General features: G+C 60.5%; 1 protein-coding gene and 1 long non-coding RNA gene across 4 annotated transcripts in view; both read right to left on the bottom strand.

Annotated features, from left to right (window-relative positions):
* Window positions 1–6,261, bottom strand: part of LOC140691062 (uncharacterized) — a 54,807-nt gene extending 48,546 nt beyond the window's left edge. Inside the window, exons 1-2 of the long non-coding RNA XR_012066509.1 lie at window positions 6,198–6,261; window positions 2,183–2,417 (exon numbers count right to left, since the gene is read on the bottom strand). This is a non-coding gene — a long non-coding RNA (uncharacterized lncRNA). The remainder of the gene's footprint in view (window positions 1–2,182; window positions 2,418–6,197) is intronic.
* A 5,329-nt stretch (window positions 6,262–11,590) lies between these two features.
* SPATA19 (spermatogenesis associated 19) lies at window positions 11,591–16,933 on the bottom strand. Of its 3 annotated transcripts, none has more exons than XM_072953746.1 (7): window positions 16,766–16,933; window positions 16,541–16,597; window positions 16,043–16,135; window positions 15,774–15,865; window positions 13,276–13,353; window positions 12,889–12,980; window positions 11,591–11,768 (listed from the first exon to the last, which is right to left on the bottom strand). In XM_072953746.1, exons 1-6 carry the CDS (start codon window positions 16,841–16,843, stop codon window positions 12,914–12,916), a joined length of 465 nt encoding a protein of 154 aa, XP_072809847.1. In that variant the 5' UTR covers window positions 16,844–16,933; the 3' UTR covers window positions 11,591–11,768; window positions 12,889–12,913. The 3 variants fall into 3 exon arrangements, with proteins under 3 accessions (XP_072809847.1, XP_015101080.1, XP_072809849.1); XM_015245594.3 differs by having other exon boundaries at window positions 12,905–12,980; window positions 16,766–16,932; XM_072953748.1 differs by lacking the exon at window positions 11,591–11,768 and adding an exon at window positions 12,129–12,461 and having other exon boundaries at window positions 12,905–12,980.
* Window positions 16,934–18,320: the final 1,387 nt, after the last annotated feature.

The raw sequence follows: 18,320 nt of genomic DNA, 5'->3' as shown, positions 1-18,320 counted from the left end.
CACGCTAAGCCAGTCCACGTCCACCCACATACGGTCAGATTTCGAATCCATTCCTTGAGCTCGTGCCCCACCTTCCCACAGCCCACTCCACAAATGCCAGCAGCCTCTTCTTGGGAACGGAATCCCGCCTCAGAAGGCGCTGCTGGAAAACCCGCCCCCACCTCGTCCAGCCGTGCGTGCACCCCTCAGGCTTCTTCGAGCCTCAGCTTCCTTCTCGGACACTGGCAATGACAGTCTTTTCAACCCCTCTAGGCTGGGCGTAAAGATTAAGTGGAACAATGCTGAGAAGAGTGCTCCTCCAGTTCTGAGACAGTCATGCGGCCACTGGCCTTCAGAACGGAACCACGCGACGTCAGGCCAGAGCCCGGCCCCTGCGACAGCCACTCGCACCTGTGCCTCACGGCTTAGCAAAGACTTCGTTCCATCTAGACAAACGCGTCCAAGGTTTGGCAGCACAGCTGTCACCGTCCTCATTTGACAGATGAGGAAACTGAGTCACAGAGCCGCCAAGAGATCTTTTAAGATGCAAAGCTGGGCGTGTCCTTCTCCTTAATCCTTCACCTTCGGAAGAAAGCAGCAGAGTCGCAGTCGGAGCTGAGGCCCAGCTCACCTGGCCCAGAATCCCTCACGGTCCCTGCTGGGCCGGCCAGCCCCACTCTCCACACCAGCTGTGCGGCCTCATCCACCTCCCCATGGATGCCGCCCTCTGCTGCCCACTCGGCTCCAGCCATACACCTGCTGCCTGGACAGGCCAAGCCCACCTCCTCACCTCACGCAGTCCGTGCTCGGCTCCAGAGTCCTCGGCCAGGCCATGCGGGGCCACGTGACATAAAGGAGAAGCCTGTGGTCATCCTCCCTCCCTCTCTGCTTGTCTTTCCTTCAAAGCGTGGAGCACCACCAGACCTCCGGTCATCTCTGTCTCTCTCCCTCGACTTCTTCCACCACCGCCACAGCCAGGGCCCGCGAGGGCACCGGCAAACAGAGCGAGCTCAACACACAGGGGCAGCCGGCACTGCCGTCGCCACACCTGGCCCTCACGGTGACCTCAACTACTTAGAGGCAGGATGTTTAGCGGGAGACGAGCAGGTGGGGGCCAGACAACAGAGCTGAACTCCTGGCTCCCGCGTGTGTGATCCGGACAATCACACACCAGCTTCCTAACCTCTCAGCATCTGTCTCCTCACCCGAGAAGCAGTGTGGACACCGATGGCACCAACGACCCAAGGTTGTTTAGAGAAGTAAGGACACAGTCACACTGAGGACAAAGGCTGAGTGGCCATCATGTGTGACTAAGACTGTGACTGTCATCGTCAGTGTTAACCCCAGGTTAGGCACCACAGATAGAATGATCCTTTGAAAAACAGAATAAAAATAAAACCTTGAAGACTCAGAGAAGCTAACAGCACAACAGGAACCAGAGCACCTTCACCCCATGCCGGCCGGGGCTCCTGCGCAGGTGGATGGCGGGTGCCCAGCGGTGCAGGGAGCAGACCCCTCTCCCGGCGCCGTCCCCACTGCGCACAGAGCGGCCGTGGCCAGGCCATGCTGCTCTGCCCCGTCCCGTCAGAGGCATACCTGCTGCCACCAGCAGCCGCCTCCTTTCTTCCTTCCCGGAACAGAACCTCGTTTTCGTTGGGGCAGCTGCGTGCCCAGGCGCGCTGACGAAACCCTGCTGCTCCGAGGCAACCACGGAAATGCAATCTTCCTGTACCATTACCCGCCACGAGACGGAAGGGGACATTGCCAGGCCTTGAGCGAACCATCTCCTCCCGGACACACACACAGAGCTGCCCCCAGAGAAGGCCACGCGCTCCCCTCTGCCCCTCTGCCTGGAATGCCGTTGTGTGCTGCCATGGCACCCTGGCTGCAGCCGCCATCTGCATGGTGGGGAGGCACAGCGCGCCGCGGGCACAGCAGGGACACAGGAAGGACAGGGTGCAGCCCTGATGTCATCACAACACAGGTGGCCATGGCGTGAGGTGACCACGTGGCCTGGCTGCCCAGCCACGGCTGATCTGTGTTCTGTTACTCGCTACCACCCCCGCCTTGGGACCCCGCTCCTCGGCATCACCCCGCAGAGCTCGTCTGGCTCTCTGGCTCTCCGTCTCTCCGCTGTAACGCCAGTCCGCACCGGCACCGCGGTAACAGGGACGGAGCCTGGTTTACTGACTGTGGGACTCACCCTGCTGTGCCCAGCGTCTCCTGAGAAACGCCACTCCGAGCTCCAGTGCTCCCTGCCGTCACCTGCCAGGCTCACGGCTCACGCCCCGCGCAGGCCCTTCCCTGTGGCCTTCGCTCATCAGCGAATACCTGCCGCGGGTCAGGCACCTGCTGGCCGCTGGGGAGGCCGCTGGGAGCACGACCATCCTTGTCTCGGGCAGGCACGGTCACGGGTCTTCCACGTCACCTCCCATCACCTGCAGGACAGACAGAGCAGGTGTTTTCTAATTCTTTAAATGAGTCTCAGGGAGACTGAGACTCTGGCCCTTGATTACACGCCCAGGAAGAAACAAGCTGGGACTTCAAGCCTGCTGCCCCTTCCAGCACAGGAAAACTTTAATTCTGCGTAAGTGCAACTCGAAGAGGACGCCCAGGGTCACAGATGTCCCGCTGGGAACGAGGAGGCCGATCCTACAGCCCCTCATTCACAGCCGGCTGCACTTGGGGCTACCGAGGGTGGGAGGACGGCAGGGACTGGCCTGTACTCAGGGGACCAAGTGACCCTCCGCAAGGGCCCTCTTTGGGGACTTCTGCCTTCTCCCTGTGCCTGTTCTCCCCGCACCCGGGCATGAAGGGGGAGGGCCAGCGGAGGCAAGGGACATGAAGAGAGGGTGAGGGGCCGTAAAAGGAGGACGTCTGTGAAAGCTGCCCCCGCCCGCCTGTCTGTCAGCCTCCATGTTCCTAAAGGCCCCTGGTGTGCAGCAACAGCGCAAACAGCAACCCCAAAGGAAGCTGCCGTCACCATGGAGACCATCCCCCAAGCGGCCCTGGGCAAGACGCTTCCGCCACTGGGGTGCCTTCTGGGACTCACACCGCAGCGGGACCCGACTCAGGGAGGAGGCCCACGGTCTGCCAGTCAGGTGTGGACATGGACAGGATGGGGGGCGGCCATGGAGAGACGCAAGATCAGACAGGGTGTTAGTGAGCCAGGGTCTGGGGACAGAGCGGGCGAGCGGGCCTGCGTCTCCACGGGGTCGGCGAGGCTGCACTGAGGCAGCTCACCTTGTGGGGCACCTCCTGCCCTAAAGTCTTACCACCTAGCAAGTTTGACAGGCTCGTAAGTGAGAAAAAAAAAACTATTAAAAATACGTGAAAAGAAATGATGCTAAACAGAGGTACAATGGGATGTGGAAAGAAACATGATCCTTTTGGCAAGTTAGGAGCAAGGAGAAAAGAGGAAACATTCCACAGGGAACGTGGCATTTGGGGAACGTTCAGAACAGGGGGTAGGTGGGCGCGTTTCAGCCAGAAGAACCCAAGATCCAAGCAGGGAAGGTCTCAGATCTGGGGGTTCTCCTCTCCTGTCGTGGAAAGGAAAACCTGCCTTTCTGCCCACTGGGAACTTACACTTGGTCCCTGACAACACTTCCCAAGCCTTCTCCCCACTCCTCCAACGAGCTACCTAGCTTCCTTTCCTTCACCACCACACCTACACGTGCCTTTGCTCTGTCCCTGCCAAGTCGACACTGTTACTCCCCCTTCACCCATGAGCCCAAGGCCACCGTCGATACGAGGCGGAGTCCCTGAGGCACTTTGCGGAGTGCCCCCATGCGGCTCCCAAGGCCGGGAGACTGGAGCCCGTGAGCAAACCCAGCACAGAACAAAGAACAGGCCTCGGAGGGCAGGACAGAGCCAGGACGAGCAGGGCACTGAGGTCCTGCCAGGCCCGAAGAGCAGGAGGGAAAGTGCCCGTCAAAGCACAGCATCCTTCCCTGCCCCAACCACGCGGCCACAACCAGTGGCTTCAGGAGTCCCATCCCCAGAGGGCCGAGCAGGGTCTGCACCCACGGACTGCTTTGCCCACAGGCTCCGGAACTTTGGCGATGGGGGCGTTAGGGGGACAGGAGCCAACTGGGAACCAGCTCTGCTTAGCTCACACCACGACAACACTGGGACAGGGACCCTCTTACCTAACAGAGGGCGAAGCCCACCTCTCGAGAAGTTAAGTGCTGAACCACGGTCACACAGCCAGAGCAGGCAGAGCAGGGACCCACGCGGTTCTGCTGTCCCACCTCCTCCTCCCCGACCCCATCCTGGGTCCCTGGAGAGCAGGCAAGGCCCCGATAAAAGGGAGCCCAGACAAACGGTGCGAACACAAGGAAGGCGCCCTCGCTGCCCCTTCTGCTTCGAGAGGCCTCACTGGTCCCAAAGGCAGGAGACCCGGGTGGGGAAACCCACACCCCCACGCCCACCCCCAGGCTGACAATCGGGCCTCTCCCCTGAAGGAGGCGGAGCCAACTCCCCGCAGGGAAAACTCAGGAAAAGCCAGGAACCTACGCGGCCCTGGATGAGCCGGATCAAAGGTGAGGGGCCAGGAAAGGGAGAAGGGGCCGTGTAGGGGCTCACGTTGAAGCAACCCTGGGGCAAACCCCATTCTGTGACTTGCTTCTGCCGCTGCCTCTCTCCCTTTGTTAACTCTCGGACCAAAGCAGAGCAGGACGCCTGCAGGAGGTCCCGGGTAACTGATGTCCCCAGAGACCAGCTAGAGGAGGTGGCTGCTGTGAGCAGCACGCCCTCCGCCTGCTGACCTGGGAGCCCCCACCCAGGAAGAAAAGGCCCGAGGACGGCTGTCTCAGAACCACTGCGCGAGCCAGAGAAAATGCAGCCCACCCGGCAAAGCAAACCGGGGGTGCTCAGGAATGCCCTTCACACTGTGCTGGGCTTCAGAGCCCACCAGCTCTGCACAACGTGGACACAGGACTTCGGTCGCAGAAAGGAGCCCTGCAGCCCCAGCTCTGTTCACAGCGCTGCTCCTTCCCCTGCCAGCTGACACCCGCGTACCCCCTTCCTCCCCCCAGTACGGGGGTCCTGGAAGCCCCGCGGGACATGCAGGCAGGCGCTGGGCTTTGTGGACTAGGATGGTGACTTCACTGCCCCAGCCTCTGCCTGCAGCCAGAGAGAGCAACCGGCCTCTCCCCAAAACTAGGGCCATCTGTCCTCTGCCTGTCCCCAAAGCGAGGGGTCCTGAGTGGGCGGGGGGGTGCTGGCGGCTGCCCTGCGGCAGTGGAAACACCTGAGATCTGAGGCACCATCTAGGGACGGCCAGCTGGCGACCCTGGGTCAACAGCACCATCTGCTGGCCACAGGACGCCACGGCGCCCTCCTGCCTGGTCCAGACCAGGCTGGGGGCCTCTCTCCGCAGACCCAGCGGAGCTGCCTTCCTCAGCTGGCGCGCAGGCCCGGAGAAGGCCCCACCCCAGGGTGCGGGCTAGTCCCCAAGGCAGCAGGTCTTCAGAGCCTGCAGAGCTGGGACTGGCTCTTCCAGGCAAACGCCACCCACTCAGGAGGCGCCGACCTGACCTGACGGAGCACAGGCTCCGAGGACACACCCTCACACACTGGCTTCCGAGCGCTCCCCGAGTGTTTCATTTTTACCGAAGGTTTGTCCGGGACCCCAGCCCCTTTACACGCACCCAGGATCTTCTGCCACCGTGGAGGGCGGTGGCTGAGGGTTCCTCAGCAGCTCGCAAAGCCGGGCGGGGGCCGGGGAGATATGCTGCGGCCGAGAACGCAGCCACAGCCCCTCGCCGACAGAAAGGGGGTGCTAGGACGGGGCCTCTACTTGACCTCCCCAAGGACGCCAGGGAGCTGGGTCACAGGAGGGCAGGCAGCTTGCCCAGGGTCACGCTCGAAAGCTGGAGCAGCCTGGGTCCAGCAGGTACGCCACGTCCCCGCCCAGAAAAAGCACACAGCACACGCCCCCAGTGGATCAGCGAAAACACGCCCACGGCGCCCCGCACCGCCCCAGCCTCCCCCGCGTCCGCCCGGCAGGCAGGCGCCTCCGGCTCCCCCGAGGGGCGCTCTCACACCTGGCCGATCCTCTCGGGACCAAGTCCTCTGTCCTCGGCCCCCAGGCCCGCCCACGAAGAGGAGCCCTGTGCGGCGCACCCCGAACGACGGCCCGGCAAGGGTGGAGGCGCCCAGGCACCGAGGGGCGCACAGGAAAACGGAGACGCGAGCCGCGGGGCCGCGCTCACCCGAGACCCGCCGCCTTCCTCCCGCAGGTGCGTGGAGCGTCTGTGCCTGCCGCCCTCCGCCGAGCACGGAGAAGGCAGAGACGACGGACGGCTCTGCAGCGGCCGCGCCGACGGCTGCAGGCAGTTGCTGGTTCTGATACCTTGTCTCCCGCTGCCCTTCGCGAGACCTTCCCCTCGAAGGCCCCACGGCCTCACCACGCCAGCCAGGCCCACTGGCCAGGGCCCTGTGTCCGCCGGCCTTGGGCCGCACCCTCCTGTGGCGACCGGAGGCGGGGCCAGGGCGCGGCAGGAGGGCAGCGGGGGCGGGGAGCCCAGGCCCACCCGCCCTTGCGCGTGCGCGAGCGCCTGTCCAGTGCTTGGGCGCCCGGGGCTCCCGTGGCCCCCCGGGCCGCAGCGCCCAGCGCGCCAGGTGTGCATCCGCCCAGGGGCCGGAACTCAAGGACACAGGCCGGTGTCCGCGCGCGGGGAGAGTGCGGATACAGCGGGGCCGCGGGGGCAGCGCGGGCAGTGAGCCGTGGATCCCTGAGTGGGGCCTGGGTGCGGCCAGCTCCCACTCCAGCCTCCAGGCTGCGGGCTTGCAGCCCAGTGCCCTAGGGTGCTCTCAGAGCTTGCTCAACGCGCCTGCAGACCCCTCCCTGCGTCTCCACACCTCTCCCCCTACCCCCACTGGCGCCCAGGCCTCTGAGACCAGCGCCCCACGTTCATGTCCCGGTTCGGCTAGGTGTGCGACACCCTCCTGTGAGGTGGACACCCAGGGCGTGGCTGGGCCTCCGTCCTGGGGCCCCCACAATGCTGGGCCGCTCACTGGAGGGCCCCTCGCACCGAACTCTGGGTAACAGACTCTGGAGGCTCTGCTCGCAGAGACCAGTCTGTCTTTTGAGACACCAGAGGCCGAGGCTGGGTCCAGGTCCAGTCTCTGTCCAGAATGAAGCTCACACACACACTGCCAGCACCGCCACCACCACGAAGTCCCAGGTGAGACTCCCACGTGCGCCAGCGCGCCCAGCCCCCGCCCCCGGCCGCCCGGAAGGATCCATGACCCACAAAGCCTTGATTAGCTCTTTCAGCTCCATTTAACTACACAGATGGCTTGGTCACAGCTGACTGGTCCCAAATTTGCCAGTGATTTTATTTTAATCTACCGTGGCTCAGTCCCCCTGTAATACAGGTAGAGGAGGCGTATTTGTTCCCAAATTCCACTCCTGGGGTTAATCACTCACAGAACAAAACTCTATTTGAGCCACTTAATGATTCCGTCTCCACCCTCGGTTTGGAGGAGCTGCAGCTACAATACCAACGTAGGTCCCTCGCTCCCCAAACTCCAGGAGTTGATAGCGGTGAGCTTACCATCGCCTCGTGGGCCAGAGCCCAGAAACGCAGCCTCCTTCCCTCCCTGAGGGCTATGGCTCCCCTCGGCCAGCAGCTGAAGCTGGAACTGGGTACAGGTCTCCCCTCCCTGGGCCCCTGGCAGCTCCATGGGGCTGTTCTGCGCCCACCTGTGGGGCCCCGCCTCCCAGCCTCCTCTCCTGCTAGGCTCCCCACCCTGCCCTGCATTCCAGACATTCAGGGTGAGGCCCAGGTCCCTGAAGGCCTCCACGCCTTCCCGTGTGGGAGTCCCTTTGCAGAGAAGGCCCTTCCTCATGGCTGAAGCCCAGAGAAGCCTCTGCTAAGTGTCACCTCTGCTGAAAGTCGCGCGTTCTCTCAAGCAGAGAAACGCCGCTGCCTCTGCTCTGCCGTCCATGTGCTTCCGGCCACCTTGTACACAGCGCGGCATTGTGTGTTTGCCATCAGCCCCCCAGCTCCCCGAGCCCCTGAGGACGTGACAGGATGTTCCCCCGGCATCCTCGCGCCCAGCTCGGTCCATCTGACTTGAGTGAAGAGCCCTGCACGCTTGCGTGTGTGGGTGTGAGCTGTGCTCATCCTTAAACGAACGTGCTCCAAGGCCTGACACCTGGTCACGCTTCCCAAATGGGGACAAAGTCCCAGCCCTGCGTCGTCCCACAGGCTGACTCAAAGTGGAGGCTGTTCACCTTCAGGGAACCTGTTTCTGCAGGGAAGTGGCACCATCTGGTGGCTTCTGGCAAAATTGGCGCCCATTTGGACCACGGAGTGGGCGCTCTCCCTTCACTGGGCTGTGACCCTGGAGCCCTGAGGCCAGGATATCAGGCCAGCTGAGCCTGCTTCACACCTTCCCAGCAGCATAAGGAGGGGTCAGGAGGGCAAAGCCCCCAGGGCTGCCTGCCAACCTTGTCCCTCCCTCCTTCCCCATCACGGGTCACCCCTCCTCCCTGACCCCACCCGCCAGCCCAGCCCTGTCCGTCCACCCACCTGCTGGACAAGGCCACATCCAGACCCAAACTGGACCTACCTCTTGAGACCCTGCCTGAGCAGTGCCACCGCCAGTTGCACCCCACCTCTCTTCCCCCGGTTCTACAGGTACCACTGTCACCAGGTCACCTCTGTCCTGTCTCAGATCCATCCCACACCACAGCCTGGCTCTGCAGGTAACAGCCCTGCACTGCCCACCTCTGCTGGGACGGGGCCCACACCCCATGCAGCCTGACCCAGGCCCCTCTCAACCGCCTCCTCTGTACCCCTCTTCTGCCCCCTCCAGCCAGGGTAGGCTCTCCCGTTTCCTGTCGCCCCACTCCCCCCTCCGGTCTCAGGGCCCTGCCTGGCCAGTCCTACGGCCACCCCCACCCCCTGCCTCCTCCACTGGATAAGCAGGCAGAGGGAGGGGACGACGGGGAGGGACGTGCAGGGACTAGAAGTGGGGCTGGTGGGCAAGGACCCGTCCTGCCTCTGCCCTCCCCTCTACACTGCCCTGCTGGCCAAGGTCACCACTACCACCACCCACCAAAATGACCCCTGGGCCCAGCGCAGCAGCTCAGTGGTGTGGCCTGAGGCTGCCTGGATTCCAGTCCCAGCCGTGCCAGCTAATGGCTTTGTGACGTCAGGAGAGCTACTTAACCTCTCAAGGCTTCCAGTTCTTCACCCGTAAAATGGGGTGATGATTTAAATAACCCACAGTAAACGCCAGTGCTCATCTCCGGCTACGGCAAGTCCCCCGGACACAGCACCTCTCCTTCACGGCAGCTGTGCAAATGGAGACTTGCCCCCCCTGTCAACACGCAAGTTCCACCAGGCAGGGACAGTGCTTTGTCTACTGCTGTCTTCTCCAGCCCAGCCCAGGGCCCGCACACAGGGTGACCGAGCAGCTGAGAAGGGAGGCCTGGAGCCAGAGGCCAGGCCGGCTCCGTTACTCCTCGGCCACATGCGACTCTGGTCAGGGTGCCCACCTCGTGGTCACATGCTGTCTCCTCGCTGATGATCAAAGGCCTGCTTGGAGTAAGTGCTGAGTCAGTCCCTGGCACGTGGTCAGTCTCAGTAAACACTGGCTGTTGCTCTAGTCACCACTTGATAAACACGTGAACGAGACCTCCAGGCTCTGGACTGTAAGTGAAGAGCTGGGAAGTCCTCACTCACTCTCACAATAAGAAAAAAAGCTGAACGAACGGGAGAGCAAGAACCCTTCCCAGATCCGCCAGAGAACTGAGGTGCTGACCCGGAAGTCAGAGAGACAGGCAGGTGGACAGACTCCCAGCGTGCAGAGCAGACCTCCAGGAACCCGGGCCAGGAGACTCCAGTCGATGGAACTCCGTGTGGACAGGCTGAGTTAACAAGTCAGGGGCTGGTCTCAGGGAGGCTCCCACACTGCCTGAGTTTCCCCTCCAGGAGCCGCATCAGGTTCTCACAGTGACGATCAGAGAAAATCCACCCGTCTCCTAGCAAGAGGAGGGGGAAGCAGCCATTTTGAAATATGTCTAGAGCACTGGTTTCCTTAACAAAGGCCTGTCCTGAAGGAACACCACCTTGCCAGAGCCCACCTAGCTGGGGGAAGGGAAATTACCAACTGCAGCCCCTCCCGCCTCCTGTCTCTCCGCAGGTGGGGGCGGGGGAGGCGCTGAAACATCCGTGTGAAGGGCACAGGCCAGGGCACAGGCTCACCGAGGCTGAGCCCTGGTCAGAGGCTGACAGGACACTGCCCCAGCCCCTCACACCTCAGCACCACGTCAGAAGGGGATTGCAGCTCGAAGAACTGCGAGTCTCAGGCCCCACTTAAGGAGGAATCACTAGGGAAACCCAAAGATAAAAGAAAGGACATGAAAGGAAACTTCAGCCTCTGACACCACAGCTACTGAAGGGAGTAAACACAGCCTGACCTCAAGTCAGACAGAACCTCACGCCGAAGAGCAAGAAGGCGGCCCCTCTGCCTCAGCTCCTCTACCTGGCACATCTCGCCTGCTTTCAACAAAGGTGTGATGAAGGTAAAAAGCACAGTCTGAAGAGACAGCGCAAGCGCCGGGGCCAGACCTGGATGCGGCAGAGGAGCTGGAACTACCAGACTGGGAATTTGAAACAACCTTGATCAGCACGCTAAGGGCTCCAGCGGAAAAGGGAACAACACACAAGAACACATGGCGGTGCAGGCAGAGGAAGGGGCCCGCCAGCGGCACCGAACGCTGAGACGGAGGAGGGCCTCTGGCAGGCAGCAAGGGCTCGAAGGGGACAGGGGGCGAATCCGTGCGTCAGAAAACGTCAGCAGGAATTTCCCAGGAGAAGGCAAAGAGGGAAAAAAGAACGAAAAGAAGAGGAAAAAGTACCCAAGAACCGTGGGACAGCGACCCAGGCGTAACGTGTGCGTAACGGGGGAACAACACAACCAACAGCAACGAACTGGAGTGGCAGTACTGAGGACTCTCCCGACCACTGCCAGACCCCAGACAGCAGCCAGGAAACGCAGAGCACCAAGCAGGAGGAGCGCCAACACATCCACCAGCGCAGGTCGCGCTCAGACTGCAGAAAGCCAAAGACCAAACCCCCGGACGCCAGGGAGGAGCAGGATGAAACCACCCCGCCCGCCCTCCAGAAGCCCCGCAGCAAGGAGGGAGCGGGGCGAGGGACTCAGGTGTTGAAAGGGGGAAACCTACGCTTCTGCATCCTCCAGAACTGTCCTCCAGAAGTGAAGCAGAAACACCTCCCCAAACAAAACCACTGCCGCCAGCAGACCTGCCTTGAAGGAACGTGAACAGTCCTTCAGAGGAAGGGAAAGGCTACAGGTCAGGACCTTGGATCTGCATAAGCACAGGAAGCGCACTTCCAAAGGGGGAGTAAATGCAGACAAAGCACTTGAGGGAAACAGACACCACACTTCCCCCAGGAAGTCCTCCGGCCCCGCCGGCCCCGCCCTTAATGCTCCAGGAGCCAAGCCGGCACAGCGGCATGCCTGTCTCCCCATGAGGCTGCGAGCCCGCTTCCCCAGAGATGAGCCCATCAGGGGCTTGGGTTCCGATGAATGCACGGCGGCAAAGCACTCACACCAGAGGCCAGGATGGTGGTTAAATAGTGTCTCTTTATCAGCAGTTCAGCAGGAAGACTCCAGTGCTGCCACTGTCACAAGGAAGGGCTCGCCCGCTGGATTCTCTCTGCCCAGGGTGGTTGCTCCTCGGGTCAAGGAGGGGTGGACGTCCTTCCAACACAGGCTGCCCCTTGACCCTGAAGGACATCAACCTGGGAAGCAGGGAAACGCCCAGGGGCGCGTCGTGGAACTGGGATGGCCAATGGGAGGGCTGGCGCTGCCTCCTAAGGCCACTGTTCTCACGTCACAGAGCTGGATGCAGAGAGCACAGACACCCTCCCAGGGGCAGGGGGCGTCAGGCAGAGCGGAGACAGCGGCCTGGCTCTGCTCCTTCAACCAGAGGTCCCTGCAGGCACCTCGGACTCCGTGTCCCTACTGACATTGGCAAACCACCGACGCGGCATCTGCCAGGGGATGGCCCACGTGGGCCTTAAGGCACCGCCCTGAAGTCTGAGGAAACTGGGGCATGAAGCAGGCACCCACGACGGAGCTGGGCGGAAGCCAGCATCTGCCCCAGGCGGCTGACCTCTGCTGCGGGTGGGATGCACGGCACATCGCCCTCCTCTTACAGTCAGCTGATCGAGTGAGAAACCCTGACAGAGCGCCTCGTGCGGAGGCCACATGCCGTAAGTGCTCAATGCAAGCCAGCATACACCTCTGTGGCCCTCCTCCCAGAGTGCTGGTGGGCCCTGTCACCCCCATGTCACCAGCGCTGTCTCTCCACCCAGCAGGGGCGCAGTACCTTCCCTGGGTGGTTGCGTCCTGCAGAGGCATCACCTGTTGGCCTGCTGCCTTCCAGAGCTGCACAAATAGCCACCGCTATGACCACTGGTACCACGTGTGTGCTAAGGAGGCACGTGAGCCAGAGTCACAGCCCTAACTGGTGGCAGGGAGGGTCAAAGTCTGTGCGCCCTCACACCGTACTTCAGCGCTGTGTCACCTCGTGGTTCAAAATGGGGTCAGCAGACCAGCGGTGGCCACGCCCCAGAGTGCTGGCAAGGCGGGGCTGCAGGCCCACTACAGCCCGGACCACAAGACCCCGGAGACCCTTGCGCCTGGGACCACCTGGAAGCACTGGTCTGTGACCCCACAGCGCAGCCCCAGAGACACAAGTCTGAACTCGACTCCAAGTCCCTTCTGAAGTTTGAGAGGCATCGAAGGAGCCCCAGCTGCTGCCTTCTCCCTGACCCGCCCTGGCCTGGGGAGGCCCTGCTGGCATGCTCTGCTCCCCACCCAGTGCACGTCTCCCACCCAGAGGCCTCCTCTCCTCACCTGCCAGCCCTCTCACCTGTCGCTCTCAGCAGTCTGAACAGGAATTTCTGTCATGAAGCTCCTGAGATGTCTCATCCGTAAGATGGCACAGGCTGCAGGGGATGGAGGTGGGGGGGCACAGGCTGCAGCGGATGGAGGTGGGGTGCTGCAGGGGATGGAGGTGGGGGGCATAGGCTACAGGGGATGGGGGGGCTGCAAGGCAGCAGAGCCCCCAGAGCAGACCCAGAGCAGGGGCCATTGCCTCCAGGCCCAGGAGCTAAGTCCCTGGAAGAGGCCCTCAGCCCAGAGGGCTCCAGGCTGGGCCAGGTCCAGGTCTGGGCTGGAGCTGGGGAGCCCCACCCCACCCGCCCGCTCAGGACACCGATCACCTCGCCCCAGACTGCTTACCTGCGTCTCACCTGCTCTATCCGATCTCGCATGACGTCATTTCTCACCTCACTGGGCACTTGGAAGATGCGGGTGTGGCTGCAAAGCACCATTCATACACTGGGGCCCCGCGTGCCTTCCCTACTGACTGGCACCAGAGCCCTGCGGGCCACAGTTCTGACCCCGCCGCGTGAACCTGGAGCTGGTCCCTCACCCACCTGTACCAGCAACACGAAGTGCTCTCTTTACTAACCAAGTGCCCCGAGCCACCCAGCCATCCTGGCAGCAAGTGGTCCTCAGGAGAGTCGAGGAGACAGAGGTTAAGCACCTTTACTGGAGCTGCACAGCGGGTCTCGAAGCCTTGGATTCAGCTCTAGCTTAATTACCAGCTCTTTATGGTCAGCACTGTGCCACACTCACAACGGTTCAGAGACCCTTCTAGACCTTTCTCAAAGAAGCTGCAGGTCCTCGCTGCTGTGTTTATCTCCCTGTTCCGGCCTTGTCCCTTTCTCTTCTCGGTCTACTTCCCACCCTTCAAGCTCCACATCCCGTTCTCCCCTAACAGATCCTCCACTCCAGCGAAAGCAGCCGGCCCATCCCCCATCCTGTGCCCGTGGACCCCCTCCCATGCCCCCTGGACATCCCTTCCTGTGCCCACTGCACCCCCCTCCCATGCCCCCTGGACACCCCTTCCCGAGCCCCCTGCACCCACTCCTGTGCCCACTGCACCCCACATTCTTATGTCTTGTGTCTATCGAAAGTGCCTTCAGGGTAGCACCTTGTTCGAGGTGTCTGGGGTTTTCCGTGTGAATTCGGCATGGACACTGCCTGCGAGGACCCACAGCCCAGCCCAGCCCAGGGGAGATAAACGTGCTCAGGAACACGGCTCACATAAGGTGGAGCTGGTCGGTGCCCAGAGACGGAGAAGGAAAGATGGAGGCCCGAGGGGAAAGGGAGAAGAGGCCACAACACTGGCCCCGAGGCCAGACAGGGCAGCCAGGCTGCCAGGCTCTTGCCACCTGTGGAAGGCCCCGCCCAGACACGGGTCAGCCCAGGTGACGTCCTTCCAGGAGCACGTCGAGGCCTGGGCAGCAAAGCTGAGAGCTTATGCAGCCTGGCCCCACACTGTGCTCACAGAGGTGTCCCTCATGGCCTCCGCAACACGTCCCTCTGCATCCAGACACTCTTTCTCTCAGTTCACTTCTATCCTTTGAAAGGGGCTGCGTTTATGCTCCTCTCTCTTCCGGGAGCCTAGGAAACATCGGGCGGCCGTAAGCGTCTACCACGTAAATGACTATTGGGCGGTGCTGGATGGGGGTCTGCAACCCTGAGCTCGTACCTCATGAAACTATCAGGAGGGTCCCAAAACCAGTGGGTCGTGGAAAGAGCCAGACATCGGGTATCGGTTTAAGCTCTCCACAGAAAACCGAGTGAAAACTTGTACGAAGATAACTGACTGTGGTCCCTTGTCCCTTGGCTCCAAAGCTTTCACCCAGCGACACTACACAGCTAAGCTTTAAATACCGGAGGACCGTGTCCATGTTTCCAAGCCAAGGAACTGCAACACCGGAGTTTGCAGTGCAGCTGTGTCAGGCGTGGAGAGGCCTCCCACATGCAGGGCGGCGGCTGGACAACAGTCACCCACGCTTATGATTTGGGGACCCTGGAAGGTTTCTCAACCAAAAAGTACTCCCCCCCACAACCCGCCGCCAGGTCTGGAATTCCACCAGTCCTCTTATGTAACTGCCTTCCTCTTATGCAATCCCTGGGTATTTGAGTCTTCTTTTAAAATGCTAATGCCACCTGAAGGAGTAAATGCAAAAAAACCTGTGTATCCTGAAGCAAAAACACATTTTGGATAAATATATCTTCCTCTAGAGAAGACAGCAAAGCTGCAATGGGGCCACCGGAGACCAGGGGGCTCCTTCACAGCCTGGGGGAGCCCAGTGCAGTCCCACAACGACCCTCCTGGGAAGAGAGACCCAATGGAACACGCATCCCGGAAGGAGATGGGAAGGCTTGTGCCCTGCGAGGGAGTGAGCCGCCGGCTCCCGGCTCGTGGCTCGCGGCTCTGGGCCTGGCCTCTCCACGTAGCCTGTAGCCTGCCGGGGCAGGAGGCTGGCGCAGCCCCTCCCCAGGCAGCACGGGACTCTAGCCTCGGGCTCTCAGAAACCTCTTCTCACCTCAGCGGAAAGTGAGGGCTTTGGGTTTTGCATTTTAAGAGCTTATTTTCTTTCAGCTCTTTAAAGAGCAGCCACTTCTGAACAAATCAAATGCAGAAATAACAGAAGTCTGAAATTTATTCAGAGCGTTTAAGACGTGGTAAGCTAGCCCATTCTTCCAAAACCTCCAGTCATTTTAAACTTTAGGAGGGAACTGGGCTTTCAAGACAGCAAAAACATTCCCTTAAGACCCCAGAGTAACTCCCCGTAAGTCCCCATCTCTGGAGAAGGACGGCTGTGGGTCTGCGCCGGCCCTGAGTCCCCACTGCCTGGCTCGGGGCAAATGAGATACTTTACCTCCATCTTATGAACTGGATCCTTGTTCTTTCCTCCAGGACCTCCTGACTCTGGCTTTTTAACAAATCAGACTTTGAGAGGTGGTGCTTCACCTGGGAAGGAAATCCAGGCAGGGCCCAGCGGTTACTGCCCAGCAAGGCCACCGTGACCAGGGCGCAGCCCGGGCTGGGCAGGCTCCGCCCCCTTGCCAGGGCCCTCTGCAGCAGGACCCCATCTCCCCTCCCTTGTCCACCACCCCCAGGAGGACGTCTCCGTGAAGGCCCCATTACCACATCTCTGGTCACGTGCACATCTTGGCCGTGCGCAGGAGGGCAGCTGGCGGACATCTTCTCCTTTATGTCCTTGGAAGCCTCTTCTTCAGTCTGAAAGGTGAGCAGTTTCTCTCTCTGGTCCCCAGTTCTCCCTCCTCTCCCTCTTCCTCTTCCCTTTCTTCCTCTCCATCACAACACACACATCCACACACACATGTATCACACAGCTCCTGCAGTAAGCTCGTGGAATTCCAGGGAACTCACTAAGTCCTGGGCCCTCTCCCAATGTCCTGAGACACCCCTGGTGGGGCCATGCATCTGAAGCCCCCCACCCCGTGTGCTAGAGAAGCACGGCGATTCCCGCACGTCTTTCGCAAGGAGACATGCCATGTCCTCCAGGATGCTTGGTGGACTGGACACAGCTCTGGTCAGCCTACTGGGCGTGAACTTGGGTTTCCCAGTTCCAGGGAAAGGGGAGACCAGCCCTCTAGGATGTCAGGGAGGAACCTTCCTCACCTTCTTCAGCCAGTGCTGCACTACAGACACAGCCTCGCTCTCCACCACTTCCACGTCCTGCAACAAAGTGGCAAGTCGATGTGCTCAGCATACACAGAGGCCAGCCCCTCCTCCCTTCTTAGCCAGTCAACCTTGTAAGACCTTCAACCTGGAAGTGCAGCTGGGGCTCAGAGGGGAGAGGACACCTGAGAAACTGTCCACCTGGCTACCAGCACCCCCACTTACCGAACTGACTTTTGGGGGGAAGGGGAACCCGGCACCTTTCCGGGCAAAAATGTACACAATCCATGTTGTAATGATCATCCTTGGACTTATGCCAGGCCTCCTTTGTGGCTCCCTCCTTCCATTGAAGCTGCCCGAGTGCTCCTCTGAAACCAGGCAGTCATTGGAGGGAGGCGCCCACCTGATTGGCTAGCCAATGATGATGTGACAATGACCTCCTTCAATCTCCAGGGCCAGAGAGGTTAGGAAGTGTCCACCATAGTGACTGATGGCCACAGCTCAGATAGGGAGAGCTGGGGGTGGGAGGTCAGGACACGAGCCCCAGGAAGACACAAAGGGACACACCACAATCACAGACAGAAGTTACGCGGGGTGGCTGACTGCTGGCCATCTGGTCTTGAGCAGTGCTGAAGCATACGGAGAACTTGTCAGTCAAAACAGTAAATCTGTAAACAAAATGACCTGGGCCCTCCAGACATTTGTTCAAACCATGCCACAGGCATGTCTTACTCTTCCTCTTACACAAAGGGACAGAAAGGGCTTCTCCGCCCAGAAAACCTCAAAGGCAGAGGAGCAAAATCCCTAGCAAGGACATTTTCTTCATTTTCGTGTCTACTTTGTTTACACAGGTGCCTCACATCATAGAAAACAACCCAAACAACGAGAGGTAGAGCGTGAGACGTGAACGTGCCATTCCTCGTGAAAGACGCCTCCTGATTATTGAGTCTCGCATGGGGAGCTGCCAGTTGAAAGGGCAGCGAAGCGGAAGTGGGAAGGGGATGAGCTGCGACCTCCGAGTTGGGGGCACACAAGCCCGGGGCTCGGAGAGCCTTCGCAGGGAACTGAAGTTCAGAACATCCAACGCACACGTTTAGCTGCTCTCAGAAGTACCTGCAGCCTAACCCTGAGGCTGTTCGCAGGGTCCCAGAGGTGAGGGTTGTAATCCTGTCTCCACCACTAACTTGTCGTGTGACCTTGACCCAGTCGTCCCTGTTTGTCTTCAAAATGAAAAGAGTAGGCTCCTGTGTCTAGTTCTCTTCTAGCTCTAGCAGGCTACAAATGTTCTCATGCCCCTTCTTCTCAAGCGTGTAGAAAACCTTCACCTCACTCTCCCAGCTCCCCTACAACAGCCACTCTGTCTCCCCACTCTCAACAAATCGCCTCCGTTTCACAGCCTCTCTAGTGGTCAGGGTGTGCCAGGCCATGCTGAGGGGACAAACAGGTCCCCACGTGAGAGCGTGTTTCTCACTCAACATACACGTAAGTTCAGGGTAGCTGTGCTCCATGTGGTGACCTAGAGATCAGGGGTGACCCTGTGCGGTGGCTCCAGGGTGTCAGGACGTGAGCCCCGTGACTGCCCAAGCACAGGAAGAGAACACCAGGAGAAACAGAACCAGCTCTTCTGTTCTAGCCCAAGGCTTCTTAAAAGCTTTTTAACCGGACTCCAACTGAAGTTCTAAAACTAGATGAAATCACTCACCAGCGCCTCTGCTGTGCGCAGCAGGGCCAGTGTCTCCTAAAAACTCTTTCCATCCTTACTGGTATTTTATTTTTTGAA

This window comes from Vicugna pacos, chromosome 33 (genome assembly GCF_048564905.1).
Source record: "Vicugna pacos chromosome 33, VicPac4, whole genome shotgun sequence".
In the NCBI taxonomy this organism is placed as follows: domain Eukaryota; kingdom Metazoa; phylum Chordata; class Mammalia; order Artiodactyla; family Camelidae; genus Vicugna; species Vicugna pacos.
Note: the sequence above shows the minus strand (reverse complement) of the source record. Positions and strands in the feature narration are given on the sequence as shown.

What these genes read in the sequence shown, in the direction of transcription:
- SPATA19 (XM_072953746.1), bottom strand. Translation starts at nt 16,843, where the DNA reads ATGATCATTACAACATGGATTGTGTACATTTTTGCCCGGAAAGGTGCC. An exon ending in ATCCAGTTCATAAGATGGAG is followed by an intron (nt 13,354 to 15,773) that starts GTAAAGTATCTC and finishes GGTGCTTTGCAG; the next exon opens with CCACACCCGCATCTTCCAAG. An exon ending in ATAGAGCAGGTGAGACGCAG is followed by an intron (nt 12,981 to 13,275) that starts GTAAGCAGTCTG and finishes CATCCCCTGCAG; the next exon opens with CCTGTGCCATCTTACGGATG.